General features: G+C 35.4%; 1 protein-coding gene across 2 annotated transcripts in view; it reads right to left on the bottom strand.

Annotated features, from left to right (window-relative positions):
• Window positions 1-22309, bottom strand: part of CABCOCO1 (ciliary associated calcium binding coiled-coil 1) — a 101231-nt gene that overhangs the window by 67309 nt on the left and 11613 nt on the right. For both annotated transcript variants that reach the window (XM_083845306.1, XM_083845307.1), the window contains 4 exons: window positions 19589-19701; window positions 16498-16667; window positions 13080-13224; window positions 7282-7354 (listed from right to left, as the gene is read on the bottom strand). In XM_083845306.1, coding sequence (XP_083701432.1) covers window positions 7282-7354; window positions 13080-13224; window positions 16498-16667; window positions 19589-19701 — 501 coding nt within the window. The remainder of the gene's footprint in view (window positions 1-7281; window positions 7355-13079; window positions 13225-16497; window positions 16668-19588; window positions 19702-22309) is intronic.

The raw sequence follows: 22309 nt of genomic DNA, 5'->3' as shown, positions 1-22309 counted from the left end.
AGAGCCAACTACCCTGTGCGGCCCCAGGATGGAGCTTCCTGGGGCTTGGACTCTGAAATGGCCTTCAGGAAGACTGCTTTGGAGTGGGGGAGTTTAAACAGAGACATCTAAGAACAGCAATTCCGTTAAAAGCTATTATTTATTTTAAAATGGAATGAAATCAAACTGAAAAAGTCTCAGAATCTTCTGTGGAACAGAATTACTTTGCTCAGTTCCAATTATTTTTGTCATGCTCTGGTCAAGTAAAACAACAAGAAATCCCAAAGGGCAATGACAGAGTAAGCTGTTCAGGAATACTAAAAAAAGTAAAACAAAATTAATATCCTAACAGCTTGCCCCCAGGTACTTTGCTTAATCACTTTAAAATTTCCCCAAGTCTTTATTTCTGCCAATTTCATTGTCTTCCATTAAAATTTAAATACATAAGAATTCTGATCTATAAATATTTTTAATGTGTTATAGTCCTACGATAGAGCAATTAGTCCTCTGGATCTTACAATACTCTGGTGAATAGCAGAGAAATGCTGTCTTTAATACACTGTCTATCCTTTAATAAAAACCTACAATTCCTACTTGGCCTGCATTCCAGCACATAAATAAGCCATTACTGCTATTATCAGAACCACGTATGTTAACATACACACACACAGAGTAATCAAGTCACTTTCTAAATAATTAACAAACCCAGAGAGCACATCTGTGTATATTCAAATTCCTGCACAGTTCCAGAGATGTTTCAACACCAACTTTTTTTTCTCTCTCCTTTTTAACATAATACAGTCAAAAATATGATGCTTTGTCAGATAAACAAAAAATGATGATAAGCTTCAAAATTTGTATTATTTTTTGCTCTCAGCCTTTCATCCTCCAGGCTGCTGAACAATGTGACCCCAGTCACTTCTCAGTTTAACTCTGTATGTGAATAGGTCTACTGAAATAAAATTCCGGAAGTGTTTGAAAAGAGGCACTTGTTTTAACGTTGGCAGGGTCAGAAGCATAGTGCTCTGTGTAATGAATGCATAGTCTATCTCAGCTATTCTGAATTTTTCCTGCCAGAATTTTTACTTTCACGACTTCGTACTTGTTAGTGAGTTAAAAGGCATGCTTGTTTTGTATTTGATTTTTCTTAAGCAAATAATTTAAAAAGCATTTTGTCAATCATTCTCTAAAGCAAGATTTGCAAAAGTACTCAGCACCATGAATTCCACAAACTCTCTAGAGCTCTCACTGGCTTTTAGGGAAGCACGGTTCAGCTACCTGAACACAGGCATGTTAAGATAGCTATAGAAAACCACCAGCATGCAACCTATATCGAAACACAGCTGTTAAAGGTCAGAATATCCCCACTATGGGTAACTGAGTATAGCAAAGAGTCTTTGTAAACCAAAGCAGGTTTCTAACGTGCAAGATATGCTTAAAATATTTCTAGTAATAATGCATACAATCCCAATAGACTCCACTTTTCATTCAGTCTAATCATAAACCCTTCACGATCCCTCTAGTTATAGCCATAGCAAACTTCAAGATCAAAGGACCAAATCTCAGTTATTTTTGTCACCAAAAACCACTGGCTCTCCAGCTGCTTACTTCAGTAATCAGGTCTTTGGGACTACACACTTCTGTAGAGGACATCAAAAATTTTCCTTCAGACATCAAAAGCCCAAGTACCAGTTTGCTAGTTTTAAACATTCATAATTGTGAAATAATGAAGCTGCTCCTGAAGCTGTAGTTTTGATCTTCATAGTAGTAAAAGCTTGAGGACCACGTTATGAAGGAAAAAATAAGTAAGGACATAGAAATTAAAGAAAAATGGCATAAAACACAACATTGGTTTATCAAAGATACGTGATGCCAGACTAATTTCATAGTTTACTTAATAAGATAACCAATTTTCTAGACAAAAGGAACATGAGAGACATGATCAATGCATGAGAGGACAAGAATATCACACAGAAGGGACTGAGTGACCTTGAAGAATATTCACTCTTGTATTTAACAACAGACTGTTTGGTGACATTGTTGGGACACAATTTTTAAAAATCTGTAGTGCGCTGAGAGTAGCTCAAACAGGAAAAAAAAAAAAAAAAGGTAAGAAAGGAGAGCCAGAACAGCAGATCTACAAGACAGCTACATGATACAGGTGTGAAATGTGGACTGATTCTAGGACCTATCATGCAGATTATTCCCAAAGAGAAAAAGAAAGCAGTATGTCATTGTACAGGGCCTTGCTTTTATCTCAACAACAACACTGTGCCATTCAGTCACTTATGTTCAAACAAAACTAACTTAAAGTGGAATAATTACAAAAAACAACCAACAGGATGACTAAAGGCTACTATGTATGTAAGAATCTATATATCAAAAGCCTATCATAAAAGCAGAGATTAGAGAAGACGGGCTTTTCTAATTTAGCTAAATGAAGGCTGACAATAAGATTGCTGTCTCTTTATATGCTAGAAAAATAAATACTGGGAATGGAATAATAACTAAAGGTCAATACTGGCACAAATTGGCACATGGACAAGTGCACATAAGCTTGCTGTGAATACACTTAGCCTGGAAATTAGAAGTTTTTATAACCATTACAGAAATCAGGCTCCAGGGCAGCTTTCTAACTGGAATAACAGAGGCAAAAAAGTTAACTTCTTAGGCTTGAGCTTGACAAGTTTCCGAAGAGGATTATACATGCTTGCCTATGAGAAGGCAGCACTAGACCTGACAAGTAAAGAGGTCCCTTCCAGTCCTATGCTCTTAATTTCCTTCAAAGTAGTCTTGTCTTTGCCATGGTGATATTTACAAAACAAAGCTACAGAAAATCAATTCAGTGGTTTTTAAGCATTACAAATATTTGAAATCTTCAAACTTTGAAAAACATGCACTCCATTAGTTGAGGAATGTGTCTCTCTAGTGTGAACTGATATGCTTACAGAAATGTTCTGGTTTCATACATTCTTGAAATGCAATTTTCAAAAAATTGTTGAGCAAATTTGTTTTAAAAATGATTGATTAACCTATCTTAGTGTGCAACACCTAATGAGGATTACATATCAAAGTGAAGTCCCAGACTTCAGGGCTTTTGCCATCAAGAAAGGCTTATTAGCTTTCAGATAGTGTACTTTTTCTATGCACTCTCTTAAATTCAAAACACAGAAGAGATTTTATTCAGACTTAAAGCAAGAAACCACCACCACCAACAACAAAAGACTAAACAAAAACAACCACCCACACTTGGATAAATACCAGACATAGTCTGAAAGCTTAATGTTTCAAAAAGTAAGGAGTACATGGAAAGACAGCATTAACGGAAACTGGAACTCTAAGTAGGGGATGATATCTAGTGACTGCTATAACACTGAATCTGCACTGTCATTAAACTTAATCTTTGATATTTTTATTGCAACCTGACCTACTATGACATCTCTAAAGAAAATTACATTGTACACTACTACTTCAAGAAGTCAAACTTAGCTAGTCATCTGGGCCATAAAGTAGCAGATTACTCCATCAGGCTGGCTAAAGCAACTAGGAATAAAACTAGATTTACCAACCACATTATTTTTATTAGGAAATGTTTCAAAGCAGACATAATCCCAGAAGACATTAGCCTCATTCCATCCAAAAATACACAACACAGTGCAGCAAAAAACATGAACTACAGTAGAAGGTACAATTTTTAAATCTGGAAAAAAAAAGTACTGCAATATATCATCCTATCAAAGCAAAATAAATTAGCTGACCATAGAAATAGAAAATAATAAAAACTTCTACACAATTCCTGTATTAACTAATTAAACCTTTTTTTATAAGATCTGACATGTTAATAGGAATTGCTCCACTGAATCCCTGCACATCAAGATTTGGTGTGTACTCCATTTGCTTTCTTTGAATTTGCAGGCATGCTAGGTGTACTAACCCACAGCTAGAGGGCAAAACCTCCAGAATGGGCAAAAGGTAAAAGCAGTATCTTTAACAACAGCATTCTTGAAGAACTCTGGTATGTTAGCCCTACATGCATTTTATTTTGGTTCATGGCCACAGTCCAGATAAAGCACTGTTTCTTCTGCAGTTCTTCTAGATGTTTAGAAGTGCTCAGAACAGTAACAAAACAAACAAACAAAACAAAACAAAAAGCAATGAATTTACTTGGCAATCTTAACGCTTCTCAGTAATTCCTTGTACCTTGTACTTACTGTGTTTTCTAACAGGTATTTGCACGTATGTAATATATAGGTTTTTGTAGATCTGCAGTGAAGGAGAAGTAAAGGATTTGATAGCTGGAAAGGTAAGTTTTAAATTTTAAAGACTGCCAAACTAGGTTAGATTTATGATGTATGTTTTATCATCTAACCAAGCATTCATGTCTTTCAGCGTTAACCTTTTTTTTTTTCCTAGGCAATATGATCACCTCAGGCAGTTTGATTTACAGGCTTTAGCTGATGCAAAAATACATTTAAATTAGCCAGTCATTTGTTCCTTTTTTTTTAAAGACTTAAATGCTGTCTATATTTTACAAAGTTGTTTCTATCATGCTAGCTGCATTAAAACCCAGAATATTAATCAGATTGTGAAGCTCCACTAATTATGTGCTATATTTAAGTAACTTAGATTTTGTTAAGTGGCATGCAGATATTGTATGCATAATCTAACTCAGTTTTGAGTCATTTCCCTTTTCTTGTCTGATTTTATTTTATACAGGAAATGACAGGGTCATTTGGAAATAAATGCACTGAAAGATCAAAAAGGAAATCTGATTGAGAATGCTGTATAATTGCCCTCACTAGAGAAAAAATAAAATCCAATGGGTGTATAATCCATTGCTATAAGTTTTATCTGGAAAACACATACCATGGCTTCTCTAAAGGATATCCAATACAGCAGTAACTATTGCTTTTATTTGTCGCAGCTGAATCTCTGCTAAAGAAGAGGCTGCTGGACTTTTGTTCAGTAGGTGATACCTTCAGCACACGTGAAGCACAAATTTACTCAGTGAGCTAAAGCAAGCCATTTCAGTTAAAGCAAATAATTTCATTGATTTGTCCAAAAGTCTTTATTTGCAAAATAAGATAATACTGTGATTAAGCTCTTAGAATGCCATGGTTCTTCTTATTTGGGCAAACCTGGTCATTACATTTTACAGTCTCTCATTCCAAAAGAACAGCTTTCATCAATGAAGCTAATAGAAAACTTTTTACACAATAGCAACAGTGTGCTTGGGAGTAAGGATCGCATCTAGCTGTTGGCCATGGTGTATCTACAGTGGCTTTATTTTTTATTATTTATTTATTTTAAAGACAGTAATCTACACAGCGAAACAACAGTCAACCTTTCATCCCAGATTTATCATCTACTTTTAGTGCACAGATTTCCCAGACGATCTCCAGCCCCCTTCTGCTCCCTGAGCACATGCACTGCAGGGCATGTGACTCCAGGCATGCTCCTGCCATAGGCATACACATCGAACCACATCTGCCCCTTTAGCTTGTCAGGGTTTGACCTGTTCATCTAAGGGACTGCAAACACAGAAGGGTAATGCTCTCCTTTACGGATAAGCATTTCTAAATATAACAAAGCTGTAAGCTAGAGAACTTGACGTCTGTGCTGGGCTCACCTCTCATCACATTTTACAAATCAAGCAAACACAGAGAATGCCATAAATTTGTATGTATAGTTTCAAAGTGTTAAACTAACTTATTGAAGAACAATATATCACCCTATCAAAATAAACTCTGCACGAATACAAGTATTGATCTTCTCGGGTATTACACTGTGGTTGGACAAATGTGGTTGGAGTCTCTGCCATGGGACTTAGAATACAAAACAGATGAATTAAACCAAACTGGCGCATAGGTAAGAAATGTCTGTAAGAGAGTTGCAGCTAAAAATTACCGTGAAGGTTTTTATGACAGTTTTATTGTAAATCGCACATGTTCCTTTGATGGATTAACACCGAAGTCATTCACAGAAATATGTTTCTGCCATTCCCTAGTGCAGGTAGATGGTACAGGTGGTACTCCCTAGCACACAAACCATGCAGAGCAGCTGCTTTTCCTTGGCTGTGAAACTGTAGCATTTAACTCTGATCTTAGACATCCAGAAATAGGTTTCAAGAAAACACAAAGTCATTTATTTTAAGCTAATCTGCAACTGATATATTAACCAAATTTACACAAGAAATTATTTAATTAAAGCCTCATTAAAAATAATTTTACCAATTAGAAAGCTCTAGCCAACCACTGATCTCATTAGCTAATATGAAAACCACAACAACGGTGTGATGCTGAAGTCCTTCTTGACTTATGTAATTAATTTTGTCATTGATTCCAGCATAGCTGGAATTTTAACCCACCTTACAAACAACCTCAAAATAATCTCCAAATATTTGCATCCATGGCGAGAAAAGTCCTTCTTGCGTAAAACACAGTTATTTAAAAGCAACATGGGAGGAAATTATACCGCATCATTTACAGACCCAAAACCACCAGCTTAATGTGGAAAAGACTTTTTTTCCAATGCACTAATAACTTTATCTTCCCTGTGTGCTGATAAGCTAAAATACATGCCATAAGAGAAATTCTACTACTGTGCCTCTCAGAGTAACCAGTTGTCTCCTAAATTATAAATGTAAATTCTTTTCAATGTATTGTAACATATATCTTCAAAATGCACCATCAAACAAAAGGAAGGTATATTTGATTAATTTAATCTGGCTGTTTGATTAACGGCCACCTCCTGAGTCAACACGTATTCCTATGTATTTTTTCACGTATAAGTTAGAATACAAAGTTTAATAACAGTGAACTAGCTTGACTGTAAGAGTGCCTTCAAAATGCTGGATTTCTAGCTAGCTTCTTTCTCTACAATCAGTATAATTAACTGTTGGTGACTACAGTGGAAAAAAAAACTGTGCATACATAAATATCAGCACTGTGGTCAGACTCTTGCTTGGTACACAAACTTTGCTGATTTTGATTGCTGATTTTAAAACAGTCCGACTCATGCATTGCTAATTCAAATGACATGCACCAACTTATAAATACATAAACAAAAGTATTCCTGACTTAACACATTTTAGCCAACCAATGCATTTAAATTTTTTTGAAATCCAAAATTAATTTTGAATTTGAGGATTGAAACATCTAACTTGTATTCTTTAATCAGCCATTTTACTTTAGTAATGAAGTAATGTTGACATAAAATTGCTTTGAGCAATAAAAAACATATGTCATAGTGCATTCATTAAATAATTCTAAATAATGAGTTCCATCTATATAAATTACTTACCTTATTACTTATCACAAGTTCTTCTCTAGGACTGTGGAAGAGATGTTCATACAATTTATAGGGTTTAAATAAACTGGAAAACAAGAGAAAAATACCGCTAGTACAGCTGTAGATCTCTAGAAAGGCAACACTTTAAAAAAAAATGTTATAGTGAGAGTTACTCTCCAGATGGGTAATACTCCGAATGATAGGAAGAAATGGCTGTTTAACTTCAGCAGATGGTTGTTTAACTTCAGCTACGATACACAGGGTATTTAATTTACAGGACGTACTGTTAGATGGCTGTAGAAAATCCAGTATGATAATTAAGAATAGAACTGCTTTGTTCTTATGGAATCGAACTCCAAGAAGACTAAGTTCTCCTCTGAAAAAAGTAACTCCTGAAACGCGTATCACCAGGATACTTATGCCTTTAATATCAGCAGTAGTGGACAAGAAGGAAACAAAGCCAAATGAGCTAGCAGATTTGGGATGGGCTGCTTATTCCAGCGATCAGGTTTGATGTTGGAACACAAAACCAATAAAGAATGGAAGCATTTATTCTCTCAAGGTCATGTTTCAAAATCAGTGCACTATTTCCTTAAAGAAAAACTAGAAAACTAGATTGACACACTAGAGTTTTGTGCATTACACCAAAAGTAACTTAAAGTAGTAAACTTATTTTCCCTTAAAACATATGTGGATTTCCATTTCATGTTTTAAATAATTTTCGTTGTTTCCTTTCTTAATGATCAATGATATCACATTTGTTTAATCAAAGGCTTGGTTTGTCACAGTTCATCTGTTACAATTACTTTTTCCTCTTAAAATCATGACACAGAACTTCTGGCTTGTGTCATGTCATTCTGACAGGATTTAAAACACATTTCTGTGATTTCATATCAAGTTCAGGTCGAAGAATGATTCTAACTTTATCACACTCCTGTCTGATGTACCCATGAAAAGATATGGCAATATTTGCAAGGAACATCTGTAACCAGTTCCTATCCTTTCCCCCCACCACTCTATTAGAGCCACGAACCAGGATGGTGGTGCCTCTCTGTTCAGTATTTCTAAGACCACATCTAGAATACTGAAGCCTGCTTTGAGTAGGGTTTGGACTAGATGGCCTCCACATGTCCTTTCCAACATGAATTTCTCTATGGTCTATGGAAGTAACTGTTAGAACAATGTATGCAGTTATCTACTTAAAGCTAAGGACACTGCTACTACGTACTGGTTGTCATGCTAATGCTATACTTACACATGTAAGCCTTCCGCTGTTTCTGAGCCAGGAGATTAAGAAATTAATAACATTGCCTTCAAAGCCACCTCTCAAAAGGTGTGCTTCTACATCCTTTGGTCTGTAAGGCAACTGCCAGTACAGAGACAGCACATATGGACACTGACAGTCCCCTGTCAGAGCATGTATGCCAACATTTTTAAGCTTATGTTTTTATTTGATTACTTTTAGAGAAGCTTCTTCCTGTTTTGCCAAGTGTCTCTTGAACAGAGTGCCCGGAATATCCTGGCTAGGTCAGAACTACACATGAATTTCAGTTTTTACTTGGAGTATCAAGTATGATGCTTTCTTAGGAACCAAGCTCATATACAATATTTTTGAGTTTTCCTATTTTTTGTTTTTCCTTTCAGAAGAACAAAGTCAATATCATGACAGGCAGGGTACATATTAGAAAGATATGTACTTCAGAGTAAGACTTCTCTCCTGCAGTACTTTAATGATAATGCAAGTAGTTTAAAAAGTTATCACAGAATCCTGGTCAAGAATATTTGACCAGTGGAAGGGGTGGTAGAAGAGCAAGCGTAACATCTTAAAGCCAGAGATAATTGTTTTGCAGCATTTTTTAACTTCAAAGTAATTAAACATACTTTTTTTAGGTGAGATTTTTCAGAAACATACTATAGAAATGTATGCTTTCACATTGAAAATGTGTTTACAGTACCATACCCCACCACACAATGCATCATGGGTTGCTCTTTGACACATGGTGTCCCCCAAGACTCTCAGGGAGCCAGCCCCCCACAGCTGCCACCCCGGCTGGCTGCCCCACGCTGCTGGGACTCTTCTGTCCCCCCACGGGCATGCACCCCGTGCAGCCAACAGTAGGGCTAACCAGCGAGCCATGTGCAAAGAGAGAGGTTGATGCACTGGGATGTAGGTGTCTGAAATACAATCTTGGCTATGACAATTAATGAGGAAGCCAACGGTGGGAGTCTGTGTTCAGTACCCACCATTTTAGCTGAACATCCTTCTCCAAATCACCTTCATTTACACAGCACCGCTGGCCACTGCCACAGTACCACTGAGATTCCACGAAATACTGCAGACCAGGGACAATTTGCTCTCATGAAAGTGGTGCTGAAGTGCCAGCTAACACACAGCAGAGATTCTTCCAGCCTTAGAGAGCAGCTCAGAATTAGAAGAACACAAAGGCAGTACTGCCAGCCTCTCTTACATGACAATAATACATCTTCCAGCACGATTAGTCAAACGCACCCGTGACTCTTTCAAATACATTTGTACCCAAATGGCTGCAGACAGTTTTGCACATATGTACAGATGCATTTCCTAGTTTTGTGAGAAGTAGTATAGCAGCCTTATTGAACATTTGGCTCTGTAAGTGCCATATAAAAGTTTTATTCTATAGTTACATTTAATTCAGCCAATTACCATTTGTTAAAAAACAAATTTGATTACTCGCATAAGAAATTTGGCTACCATAAACTGTGAGTTCCATTCCCCCACACCCAAAGCACATATGTACTGCAAATGAAATGGCAAATATTGTAGCATCTTAATTATCTATTTACTGCAATGTTTCACCAAAGAATTCCTGCCATGTTTCAGTGGAAAAATAGGAATTTGTTTATGAACTATGTTTAAACTGACTTCAGAATTTACGTGGAAATGACTCAGACAAATTCACGAAAATACATGTGTCCTCCCTCTCACACACACATACAGACCTATTTTTGGTAATATTCTAACACGGATTATTTGAATAAAAAATATTTTATGAGCATCGCAGACATACAAGAAACTAGATACATATCTTTCAAACTGTATTGACAGAACCTAACATTTCAAACTTCTTTCTTTTCTTTATTCCAATGCCTTGGAAAGGAGCCAGATTGAGAGAAGCTGAAAATTAGTTATTTCCCTTAGACCTTCTAAACGTGTTATGATATTCTTTGCAGACTGTGTTCCATGTAGAGATAATTTACAGTATTTCCAAAAATATAAGTCATTACTTTTGGCATTTCTGAATTTATTTTTATTTTTCAAACAGAACTCTGTTTGACCTGTCACCCTTAATCCTATATCAACAAAAGAATTCCTCCATTTAATGCTCTTTAAATCAATTCATGTAGATTATACAGCATCACTACTTTAAAACTGGTATAGTTTTCTTCCACCATGCATTATATAAAATGCTTGTTGTGAACAATTAAGAGCCTGTGCCAGTGTATTTAGCAATTACATAAAAATAATTTTTCTCATGCAAGGAAGATTTTTCAGAATAAAACCTCTTATGATGCCATATGAAAATATGAAGGTGATTAACAATGACATATTTTCCTAACTCCACTGCTTCCTGAAAGAAAATGTCAAGAACTATGTTGATATGTGTTTGCTGCAGGAGACAGGATAAAAAGACGATAACTGTCACCTTCCACCAAACCTGAAGGTATCATTATAGTTGTTATACAGCTTGTGCCAATGTAGTTGAGCATTTGTCCCCATTTCCATTATGAATCCCATGGGTTTATAGCTCACCTATAAAAATGTGATCTGAACTAAAACATGTCATACTATCCTGAATAGAAAAAAAAATAAAGCTATAGGTCTATCATTTAAAATTAAACAAAAAAAAAAGTGAAGAACAAGAAAAAATGTTGAACTAATACATAAATTTGAGTTGTAATAAAACTCAGTCAGCCTATTCCTGAGTTCATAAAGTTCGGAATACAACCACATAAAAAGTATGCTGATTCAGTTCTGATTTAGAAAAAAATATTCACGTGAATGAAATAATGGATTGTATAAAGTGGATACACGACACATTTTGTCATATATATGTACATGTATATATCCATGACCTTGCATCAGTACGTACTTCTAGTAAGTTGACCGGTATGAAAACAGAACTACACGTCTGGCAGCCAGAATACCACTGCTGTATTGAAGCATGATTGTATTCCTGCTGAGTTAATGCTTCGGTGGTAATAGGATGGAGCATCTAATCTCTTGGATGAAATTCTTACACTGTGAAGGACTTACTTCATGGACAAGATCTCTTGCAATGGATAGTTCACACAAGAGCTACAGAGATCCTACTTGGAAAAAACATTTGTTCCAAATAAATATACAAAAGGCACAGACAGGAAAAGAGAAGTAGAAGTTGAGTGAGACATTTTAAATGTCAAGCTTCCTTTTAGTTTAGGCAGGAGTACTTGGCAGGACATTGGTTTGCCTTGACTACAGAAATTTGAGATATAAAGAGATGTTCTCATTTCATATGGAAAGAACCTGAAGTTCTTTTTATTTTCTGTGAAACAGAACCAAACCAAACCAACATCATCATCATCATCATCAACAACAAACACAGAGCAGGAGAAAGCCAAATCTTACAACTCAACCGTAAGAGAAATGACCTGTGATGGGTTTAAAACCCCAGTAAGAATCTATCAGTGCCCTAAACCAGGAGACTGTCAGCCATCCTTGTATTTTTGTCTGTTTTCAATAAAAACTTTAATGCATTCAAAAAACACTCAAAAAAAACCTCTTTGCCATGTTAAAATTCTTCTAGCAAAAGAAGAGTCAGAAAATTCCCAACAATTCTACATACAGATCAGTCATGGACTCACTTTTTATGTCCATCCACCACAAAATCTCTCTCCCTAGCACTACCATTGAGGTCATGAAATGGACTCAATGGCTGAAGATATACTATAGCGTATAAACATGTATTACAATCATACCTTTTCCATTTTCCATCTTTTCTTGCCCATTCTGGCAATACAAGAACTTAAGGAACCATTCATCCATCAGGTACTGGAAGCAGTGGTGTAAGAGTATAGGCTGCTGTCCTAACTATGGCACTTCAATGAAGAAAGGTCTGTATATGCTACTAAGACTTTATATGGAGAGGAGTGATTAGCTACTGACACTTCATTTTTTTTTTCCAAGATACGTAACTGAATTACTGCTGTTTATATCTCTTTCTGTGTCTGTTTAAAAGCTGAGACCTGTCAAGAAACCTCTTCATGCAAATGCTGAACTTATGCTAACTTACAAATGCAACATTTTTATTACTCATACTTATTTACCATAGCCTTAATTCTGTAAAGTACAGAACTTTAAACCACTTAAGAAGTCCACTACAGCTGACAAGGTCACACAAATACTGAAAGTTACAAAGGAGACTCAGGATTTTGTTCAACTGAATATAGAATTAGAAAGCTTTAAAAGCAAAACAAGAGTATTCTGTATACACCACTCTCCTCTTTCCTTTAAATCACCCAAACCAAAACCCAGATAGAATCTTTTCAGAATAATCTTATGTCAAGATAAACTTCCCATCTAAATTCTGAATTTTCCAGGCTTTGACATCTGAGGTCAGATCTTTACCACTGCTTGAGTATTCTCTTTTCTTTTTACTTTTTCAAGTTTGATATACGTAGCATGTTGGCATAGTAAGTACATACCCAATTAAACAATTTTAACTTATTTTATCAGCAGATTTCCTACCACATTAAATTATTTGAATAAGACATCATGTATCCTAGGGTAGTACCTGATATTCAAGTAATCAATGATTGCTTTGGCTTCCTCAATGCTGAAGACATCCATGTCACCACTTCTTTCTGAATCAGTTTCTCCTATTCCAGCCATTGCTTTTCCAAGTTCCTTTATGTTATCTCCTAAGGTCATATGTTTGTCTGCAATTAATTCCAAAGAACAAAAAGTAAATATAAACATAATAGAGGTGGTCCCCCCCCCCCCTTTGTTTTTAGGGCATTTTAATTATAAGACTTCTAGAAGCTTAAACAGTTATATTATGAGTCACATGGAAACTTAAAAAGCAACAGTGGCCAAACACTTTTGTCTGTTGCCATTATTCTTACCAATAAAATATGCATTAAAATTCCATCATAAAATCACTGACGAGCCCTAATAATGCAAGGACCACAATAATGGATGTTTAAGACACTACAGGTTGGTCTTTTATGTATGCAGAGATAGCCACAGACAGAATAGCATATAAATGCTAGACGCATAGTATGATTATCCTTAAAATGAATTTACTATTGCTTATGTATTGTAAATAGACTGTTCTTCTGACCATGTCCTTTGCAAGATAAATCAGAAATACATGAACAGATTTTAAAAATGGCAAGCAATTTTTAAGTACTTAGTCATAATTGATTAAACTTGAATATGCTTAATATTCTGCTTGCATAATCGTTTGCACCCCCCAAAATAAATAATGACTTTACAGCTTTAACTTGGAAAGCAAAACCAAATGCCAAAACAGTTTTGAACTAAAATTTCAATTCCTTTTGTATACTGTCTTGACAAAAATCTGAAAATATATCAATGCTTGCTAAACCTTGCATTTAAAAAGAAAGGATCCATCTTTCTGATTTGTGTGCACTGTGTGCTATCACTAGAACCATGGTGGAGTTTAAAAAAAAAAGTTACAAACACAATTTACTTGTTCTTTTTAAGTCTAAAAATCTAGAGTAGAAAATGGGGAAATATCCACCAGTGGTGAAATAGATTTATTTTCCTTATTGCTTTAATTCTCTACTGATCTGCTTCTTGGTTCTTTGCACAGAAAACAAATTTAAAAACTTCCAAGATTCTGGTCTTTGTAGTTTTGCCCTTTAGTTGTACAGCAATCAAAACCCTGAAAATTTCACCTCAGTTTTCAGTAACAGAGGCAGCACAATATAAATAACCGTAATGGAAAAAAAAAATAAAGTAAAAAAGAAATACAGAGAACGTGGGGGGAAATAGAAGAGAAGCCATGGGAAACGAGAAAGAGTAACAAAACCAGAAATATCACAGTTAGTAGGGAAGTAAAGATAACAAGATCACAAGAAGTGACAATATTCAGGCCCAGGTCCTCTCTCCAGCTAGTCCAAATTTTCTCTTTCCTTTGTACAACTGATGTTCAGGCCCAACTGCCTGTCTCAGGATGGCTCTCACACTACATCTGTGAGGTAAGGAGCACTTTATGTTCAAAGTGTAGAATGTAGACCAAATCACACAAGTAGTTCCATCTTGGATCCTCAGCTGGTTTCAGTCCCTATCCTGTTTCACTTTCTGTGCAAGGAATATTTATACAGGCAACAAAGATCCCTTGGCTCTCAAACTGTTTCTCCTCAACCACTCAATCAAGAAAAGCCGTGAGTTTCTAAATCTCTGTTTTCCTCTCTCTTTTACCAGCCTTAAATGAATTTCCACTACCCTCGTTGTCTAAATCCATTCTTTCCGTTCCATGCTATTGTTGCTATTATGATCAAATCAGCTTACTTCTCCAGGCTGCTTGGGTACATTGTAGGGAAGGAAAAGGAAATGGTCATTAATATAGAAGACATTAGCATTTTATTGTTAGTTGAAATGTTTGGTCTTGGAACTTGCACCAGCTGAGAACAGTAACTATAAGGAAATTCATCTCAGCCCTGGGCTAGAGCATAATTTGTAAGATGGATTATTTGGGGAACTTAGCCATGAAAAAAATATAAGAAGTCCCTCGCATTTACAAACTGCATTTTCTTTCCCTGGAAGCCATGTGTCTTTGCCAAATATGAATGGATTTTCAGAGGGCAGCAAAAGCAAATTCACAACCCTTGCTTGCCAAATCTTAAGTCTTTACTTCAAAGCATAGGGGTATTAGAGCTGTTATTAAAAAAAAAAAAAAAAAAAAAGAAGCTCAAAATAATACATTTATTTCTTTGACAGCCTCTGTCTTGAAGCCCACTGAACTGTTCTAGTGGTAATTTTATATGTTAAAATTAATCTGAGGCAGACACTGCCATGGAAAAATTTAGCTTAAAGAGTTAAAGCTTTGCCAGACTTTATGCAACTAAGATCACATTCCTGAAAAATGTCAGTCAACTTTAATAACCAGTTGTGCTACCAGCCTGTCTAGTACACATGCATTACAGTCTCATAAAACTAATTTGTGTCATGTTTCCATTCTTCTCCATTGTTATATTAATATAGTTAGCATATGTTAAGATACTTTCTCATTGGAGACAGGAAGGACAACTGGAATTCCAATGACCATAAAGCACGTACATATTCTGTCAAAATTCCAAGTCAGAAAGGACCTTGATTTAAACTACAATGAAAGAGTATAATAATTATTATGAATTTGATTTTAAATATTCATCTTTACTTTGAATAGAACCACTGTGTCCTTTCACTTTTCCTCTGGGATAGACTCTTCTCAACATAATCACCTTCAAAGTGAATGTAAATTAAGAATTGTGATCTCTGAAAAGGGGGTTTTGAGAGGATACAGCTACAGTTACTTTTTTGGCTATTTTGTTCCCACCAGACCCAAGATGCATGCTTTTTAGCAAATCTCCTCATAGCCACCAGAGCTCAAGTCCTTTCATTGTTATTTTTCAACTTTGGCAGTGATGCCAGTTAACTTCGCTCATCAGTCTTTAATTAACCAATACATTTTGTGCCCAAAATGCAGAATTTGCCGTAGAGAAAGCTCCCTGAGAGCTAACCTCCAAGGACAAAATAAATGTAATTCTCCTGGTATAATTCTACAGGATGTACCAAATATCTCAAACATCAGAGAAATGTGCCCAACGCTATGGTGACTCAGTCACTGAGAGAGCTGAAACCAAAATTTAGATGTTCCTTGCTCTCACTCTACTGTAATGATTATTTATTTTACCGTACCAACAATGAGGTCTTTTCAGGACCTGGTCCTTTTGCAACATATACTGTACAAAGAAAGAATGAGAGATATTCTGCTAAACAGACTACAGTTCTCTCTAATCAAAGTTTAACATCTTTCAAGGAGAATTATCATCAGGCACAAGGTATAGCATTACAACATTCAAGAGGAAAATAAATCATTTTACAATCACTTGCAATTAAAAACCGCTTTATTAAAATGACTGGAAAGCATTCTTGCCTTCCACTTCAGGTATTTTTATTTTATAATTTTTAAATATACTTACCACGGAGGTTCTCCAACAGGAAGTTTAATAGATCCATGAATCCTGAGAGCTGCACAAGACTGAAGTTCTTTTCTTTAGCCCACCAAAATCCGGCAGTATAATAATCTAGCAAAATAGCTTCCTTCAAAGATGTCTTTAATTGTTTAAAATTCAGAAATTCTTCCAGCTTTCTAAAAGAAACAGCAGAGTAAAATAGGGAAATTTTGAAAATAGAGGTTTCAAAGTTTAATTTAGTGATTGTACATCTATTAATATATTACATACATACGTGTATATATTTCCCAGAAACTTAGCTACATCAATTTCTAGATATGAACACTGATGGTTAGAGGAAAAAATCAAATGAGAAAAGTAAGCAAGCACCTACAGGTTTCAACAGGCACTAATTAAATGTTAAGATATAATTAATGAAGTAAAGAGATTTACAAAAATCAAAGAGAAATGCAGGCAAAATTCCCAAAGAAATTCCCGAAGTGTTTGTTCAGGAAGGGGTTTGTTGGATGAAATGGGACAAGTCTCTATTTTTTTAAGATATGTTTACAATATTAAAAAAGATCTTGCTTTCCATTAGTGATTATTTTTCACAGGCTCTGAAAAAAAAATTGCATTTGAAAAATTAGATAAACAATATAAAATTACTAAAAACATCTAACATATTTAGAGATTTAAATTCACCTTTCATAATGGTAAGAACATTTAGGAAGAATCTCATTTTTCTGGCACACTGGAAAATTTTCCACTTATTTTAACTTGAAGTAATAATTATAGAAAAATACATTTCCTTCTAGGAGACTATGATGCTACTGACATATTTACATCTACTCTATCCAAACATGGAATTAATTATGTCTTTTATAAAAATTGTATGCATTTTTCCACATAAAGAGTTTATAGGGGATCAGGGCTAGGACTTCAGTTTGCAGTTCTGGTGTAACTTCAACCACGTCTCAGGTAGTTAAGTTTTACATCAAAGCAATCCTTGGTTTCTTAGCTATACCTGACTACACAGGTGCCAGCTGTGATCACAGTTTTTCCTCCCCTGCAAGAGTGAAGTCTTTTTTTCCCCCCCCGTTTCTCATTCCTTTGTAATAATAGCATTAATATCAGACCTACTCAGAGGCAACTGTTAGTTTTTCAGGGTTTTCACCAAGCCAGTAGCGATACGCTGCCAAGTAAGATGAGTTTTTTGTTTTTTATTTTTTTTAATTAAAGCCTCAATAGCTAACAAAGTAAAGCATATAATCCAATCAGTTTTGTTTAAAACATGTACTCCTTTGTTCTGCATGACAAATTTGTACGGCTGTACACATGCAACTCGGTTAAAAACACTTAACTATGTACTGAAATAGAAGTGGAATGTGGCCAGCTGAACTTTCCAAGGTTTAAAACAGTCCATATCCTCTCTTTCTGAAGCTTCTGCCAACTCTGTGTTTTCATAATCAGAGCTTCTCAGGGATTTAGATTTTCTGTGATGCTACTAACAATGCCAGAACTCATTTTTTCAATATTCTGCAAGGCTTCTCACTGACAACAGTATCTATAAATGATCAGGAAATTATGGGTGATTTAGATTTCTTAAGTAAATCGATTGCTATTTCTTCCTTTATGGGAGGTGTGCAAGTCCTATGGAGATGGACGGCAGTACAGAACTCCAATATATATGGGAATGCAAGACATCAAAATTCTCATACTGAATTAGATCATCTATTCTGATTTTCTGTCCTTAGCTGTGGCCTTCAAAATGCTCTTGTGTAGAGAAATGATGCTCAGTGGTAAACTAACAAAATTTCAATGCTGGTGCTAAACTGCTTAGAGTACATAAAATACCCTGCATCTACCCCCTTCAGTCAGATGCAGTATATACTTTATGATTAACTTGTGTGTGCGTATGTGTGTGTGTGTATATATATATACACATATATATATAAATACATGTGAGCAGCTGAGACTAAGAAAAAACATATGACCTTTCAATGCTTTCCTTTTTAATTTTAGCAAGAAATTTTCACAATAAATTGCATCATCGAGTACATTTTAGTCTCCTTTGAGTTGTATGCTTCAGTCTTCTCTGAAGTAAGGGGCTTATCACTCAAGAGAAAATAATAAATGAAAAAATACATATACTATTATTTAAAGGGAAAAAAATATATTTTTTTCCAGTTTTCTTTAAATAAAAAATTTAAAAAGGAAAAATAAATCCCATCAGGTAAAGTTTTTTTTTTCCTCAAAACAAAGACAAATGAGATGAAGAGAATATTTCAAGAATAATATTTTAATCTCTCAAAAACTCTATGTATTCAGAAAGACAGGGTTAGTTCTGTTGTTGTCTTTTTTTTTTTTCCTTCTTCTTCTGTCTCCCCAAAACAGTTAAGAGCACCAGCCCTTTGGCTTTCAATTCTTTAAGAATCTGCCAGTGGATAAAAGTGCTCCTAAATTATTTGGGCACTTCTGAAAATCCCATTCTAAAAATATAAGTCTAGAGTTTCAGGTTGAACTCCTGGCATCCTAAATTCATCTCCTATTAAGCAATAATAATGAGAGAGGGTGCTGCTAAAGGGAAGACAACAAGGGCTTACTTCAGAAGTCTTTGGCTGCCTCCTATTTCCCCAGTGCACCATAATAGCTATCTACTTCTTAAGCTTTCCATCCCTTTCTGAACTGTTAAAACCCTTCTGATTTTACAGTAACCCATGGATCTGTAAAGAGTCCTAAATGTTTTAGCAAAATAGTTACCAAGTGAGACATATGAAAAGGCTCAGCATTGGCCTGTGCTTATTTGCATCTTAGTATTTTATTTACAGAATATTTAGTAAGATTGTAAACCCAGAAACCCCATCGTTGTGAAATATTTACCAGGGGCAAGAGGGAAGGAGTTGAAGAAAAATCAAAAGATATGGGCAACACACTAAAATAAAGCAGGTATGAGATCAATGGCTTTCTTTATAACTTTCATGAAACATTAATTGTTCAATTAAATCATTTATGATTTAAAGTCTAATGTGGTAACTATCACAAAAGAAATCCATCAAATTGTCTATAAACTTTATTTCATGATAATATTGGTTCTAGCATTGTTATCATTGCTACTCACTTTTGAACTCCTTCTATATTTTGTTCTGACAAAGCAGTAATTTGGGAAAGAGAAAGAAATGTCTGATTAATAATCTTCTGTCCACCTACTGCATCCTGATCTTGGTCTTCTTCCTACACACACATAGAGATATATGAATATAATTTTTGTAAGTTGATTCAATTATGGCAGTAACTTATCTAAACAACATTTTGATTTTGAGGAAGTAGGCAAGAGATTAATTCAACAAATGCCAAACTGTAACACAGCTATAATTATAAGGCAGCAGCACAATACCCTAACACATTTTCACTAGGCAGATACATGGAAAATAGTATTTCTATCTTAAATTCACGTGGGAACACAGTGACATATTGTGTGCAGCATAAGATTAAATCAAGTTGTAAGTAAAAACAATAGAAATATAAAGGTGCAAAGAATCCATGAATCTAGATTTGACTAACATGATACCAGATTGCACAGTAACTAAATTTTAAAATCAGTTTCTGCTTAGGATATTATGAGCACACATACACACTACCACACTATTTGATCTCCACCCTGCCCTTTGGGAATTTACTGTCCACACTTACTGCTCCCTTAACCCAAGAAACCCCAACACATTTGCTGCAACACAAAGGTACATATAAAAGAATCCGACCCTACTGTTTCAGGGAAGGTCTGTGTATTTGCAATAATACACAAAAGGCAGTTCCTTTCAGGAAATACGATGGTGTACATGTTATGAAGGAATAACAAACTGAGCTTGAAAAGCTATGCAATCATCTTACAAAAAGTAAGAACATTTGATGATACTTTATTTAGTGTGTCCATTAAGAAAAAGCTATGAAACATATAAAACACTGGAAAAAAAATAACTGTTTTACTTTAGAATATTTAGGCAATGAATTGAGGTGTCAAAGCACATTATAAAATCATTATCTGTAAAGTTACTCAAAATTACATTTGACATCTATCTATTGGACAATCTCTATGCTGTTAAAATGAGGTGTCGCTGATAATGGTTATCAGTAGTTAGTTCAGATGAGCCAATTATGTTCAGACGCAATCCCAGCAAAGGTCAAAACTATGTATAGCATCATTTTATCAATTTTAACTGAGCCCTGCTGAGATCTGTGCATTATATAAAAGGGAAACTACCCAAAAGCATTTTACAAAGTTTTAAAAAGGAACTGATATGTAAAATAAATTTTCACCAAACCCTTGTACCCAAGCTGGGCTGTTAGAGTCTACATAGGTGGACAACTATGTAAATGAAAATCTATCTGGATCATTAAGCTCAAAGAACAGGGGGTAAGGGTTTGTACCCTACCTGAAAGTTGCTTAGAAATCTGAGTAAAACCCAACAGTCATATCAAGTATATCTTTACATTCGTGGGGTTTTATAGAGGCACACCAAGACGAAGTGCGTAGAATAACATTTCTAGCTCAGCTTCAAAAAGAAGTGGAAGATTTCATAACATAGATGAATTTAGACTGAACAGCATTGTTCTGGGCTAATTGATCATCAACTAAATCTAGCACTGGTCAAGGAGAGCCCCCAAATAAAGCTACACTACTCCCCCTGCTGCTGCCAAACTGCAAAATATACTTAAAACTAGGACAAGCTGAATTGCATCAAAGACTGATGAAACACGAATGAGAGCAACAAACATCACATTTAGTGGACAACTAGTTTTTTCTCTCTAATTACATGCCAGAGTACTTTTACACATGCACTTTAGTATTAAAAATTATTGTTCCCAACTGCAATGAAGTTAGCCTTAGACACACTGCCTTATCAGAACAAGAGGAATGAAGTACTTGAAGGCTTTCTTCAGACAGTTAGGACCATGGCATTAGTCTGCTTTTGGTTGTATTAGGAATACTTCATGCATAATTAAAAGCAATACCCCTACAGTCAGTAATATTGCTATAATCGAAGCTGCATGCCCCAACTAGGAAAACATGAATGAGTAGCTCAACAAAGGAACATTATACAGTTATTGAGAGACAGTTTTGAATAATTAGGAAAAATATGAATGCTTTCCTGCAGTGACCAGCAGTATTACAGATACATCAAAAAATGGATTTTTTAGAAGTAGGGAGAGCTGAACTCATAATATCAGTTATTCTTTAACTGATAGTGATGCTTTGGAAGTTGAATTAATACCAGCTCATCCCTTTCTCTCACAATGTCCAATACGTGGGATACTTTACTATGGCTTTTCGCACCATTATATAAATGGCAAATGACTGGTCATTTGATAACACCTTACTGATCACAATGTTAACATTTCCCAAGAATCACCGTGATGGACTTTATCGATATCTGATGAAGAAATTGGCACTGATATAAAAAGAAAAGCTTAAGGAAGTTTAAGGCATAGCACTTTTGTTCTCATCAAGCTATCTTCCAGTTTCTCTCCTGCAGTTACAAGCCAGGTGTAGCACAGAGGGGACAAGGGGACTGGAAGATTGAGCAAGGAGGAAAACCTTCCCAATCCCTGCACTCTACTCCTCCATCATTCAAGACCACGGCGGGAGCCCCATGCAGAAGTACAGGTGCACCAAAAGCCTTTTTTTTTTTTTCCTCCCGCTTCCTACATCTTGTGCTCTATGGAAAATGTTAGTAGGCAAAAAGTTGAAAAATATGGAAAAAAAACCACTGAATTTCCAGAATCTATCCAAACTAATCCCTCACCACTTCTTGAAAGGTATCAGGCCACATTCATCATATCA

This window comes from Anser anser (genome assembly GCF_964211835.1).
Source record: "Anser anser genome assembly, chromosome: 7".
NCBI classification, from domain to species: Eukaryota; Metazoa; Chordata; class Aves; order Anseriformes; family Anatidae; genus Anser; species Anser anser.
Note: the sequence above shows the minus strand (reverse complement) of the source record. Positions and strands in the feature narration are given on the sequence as shown.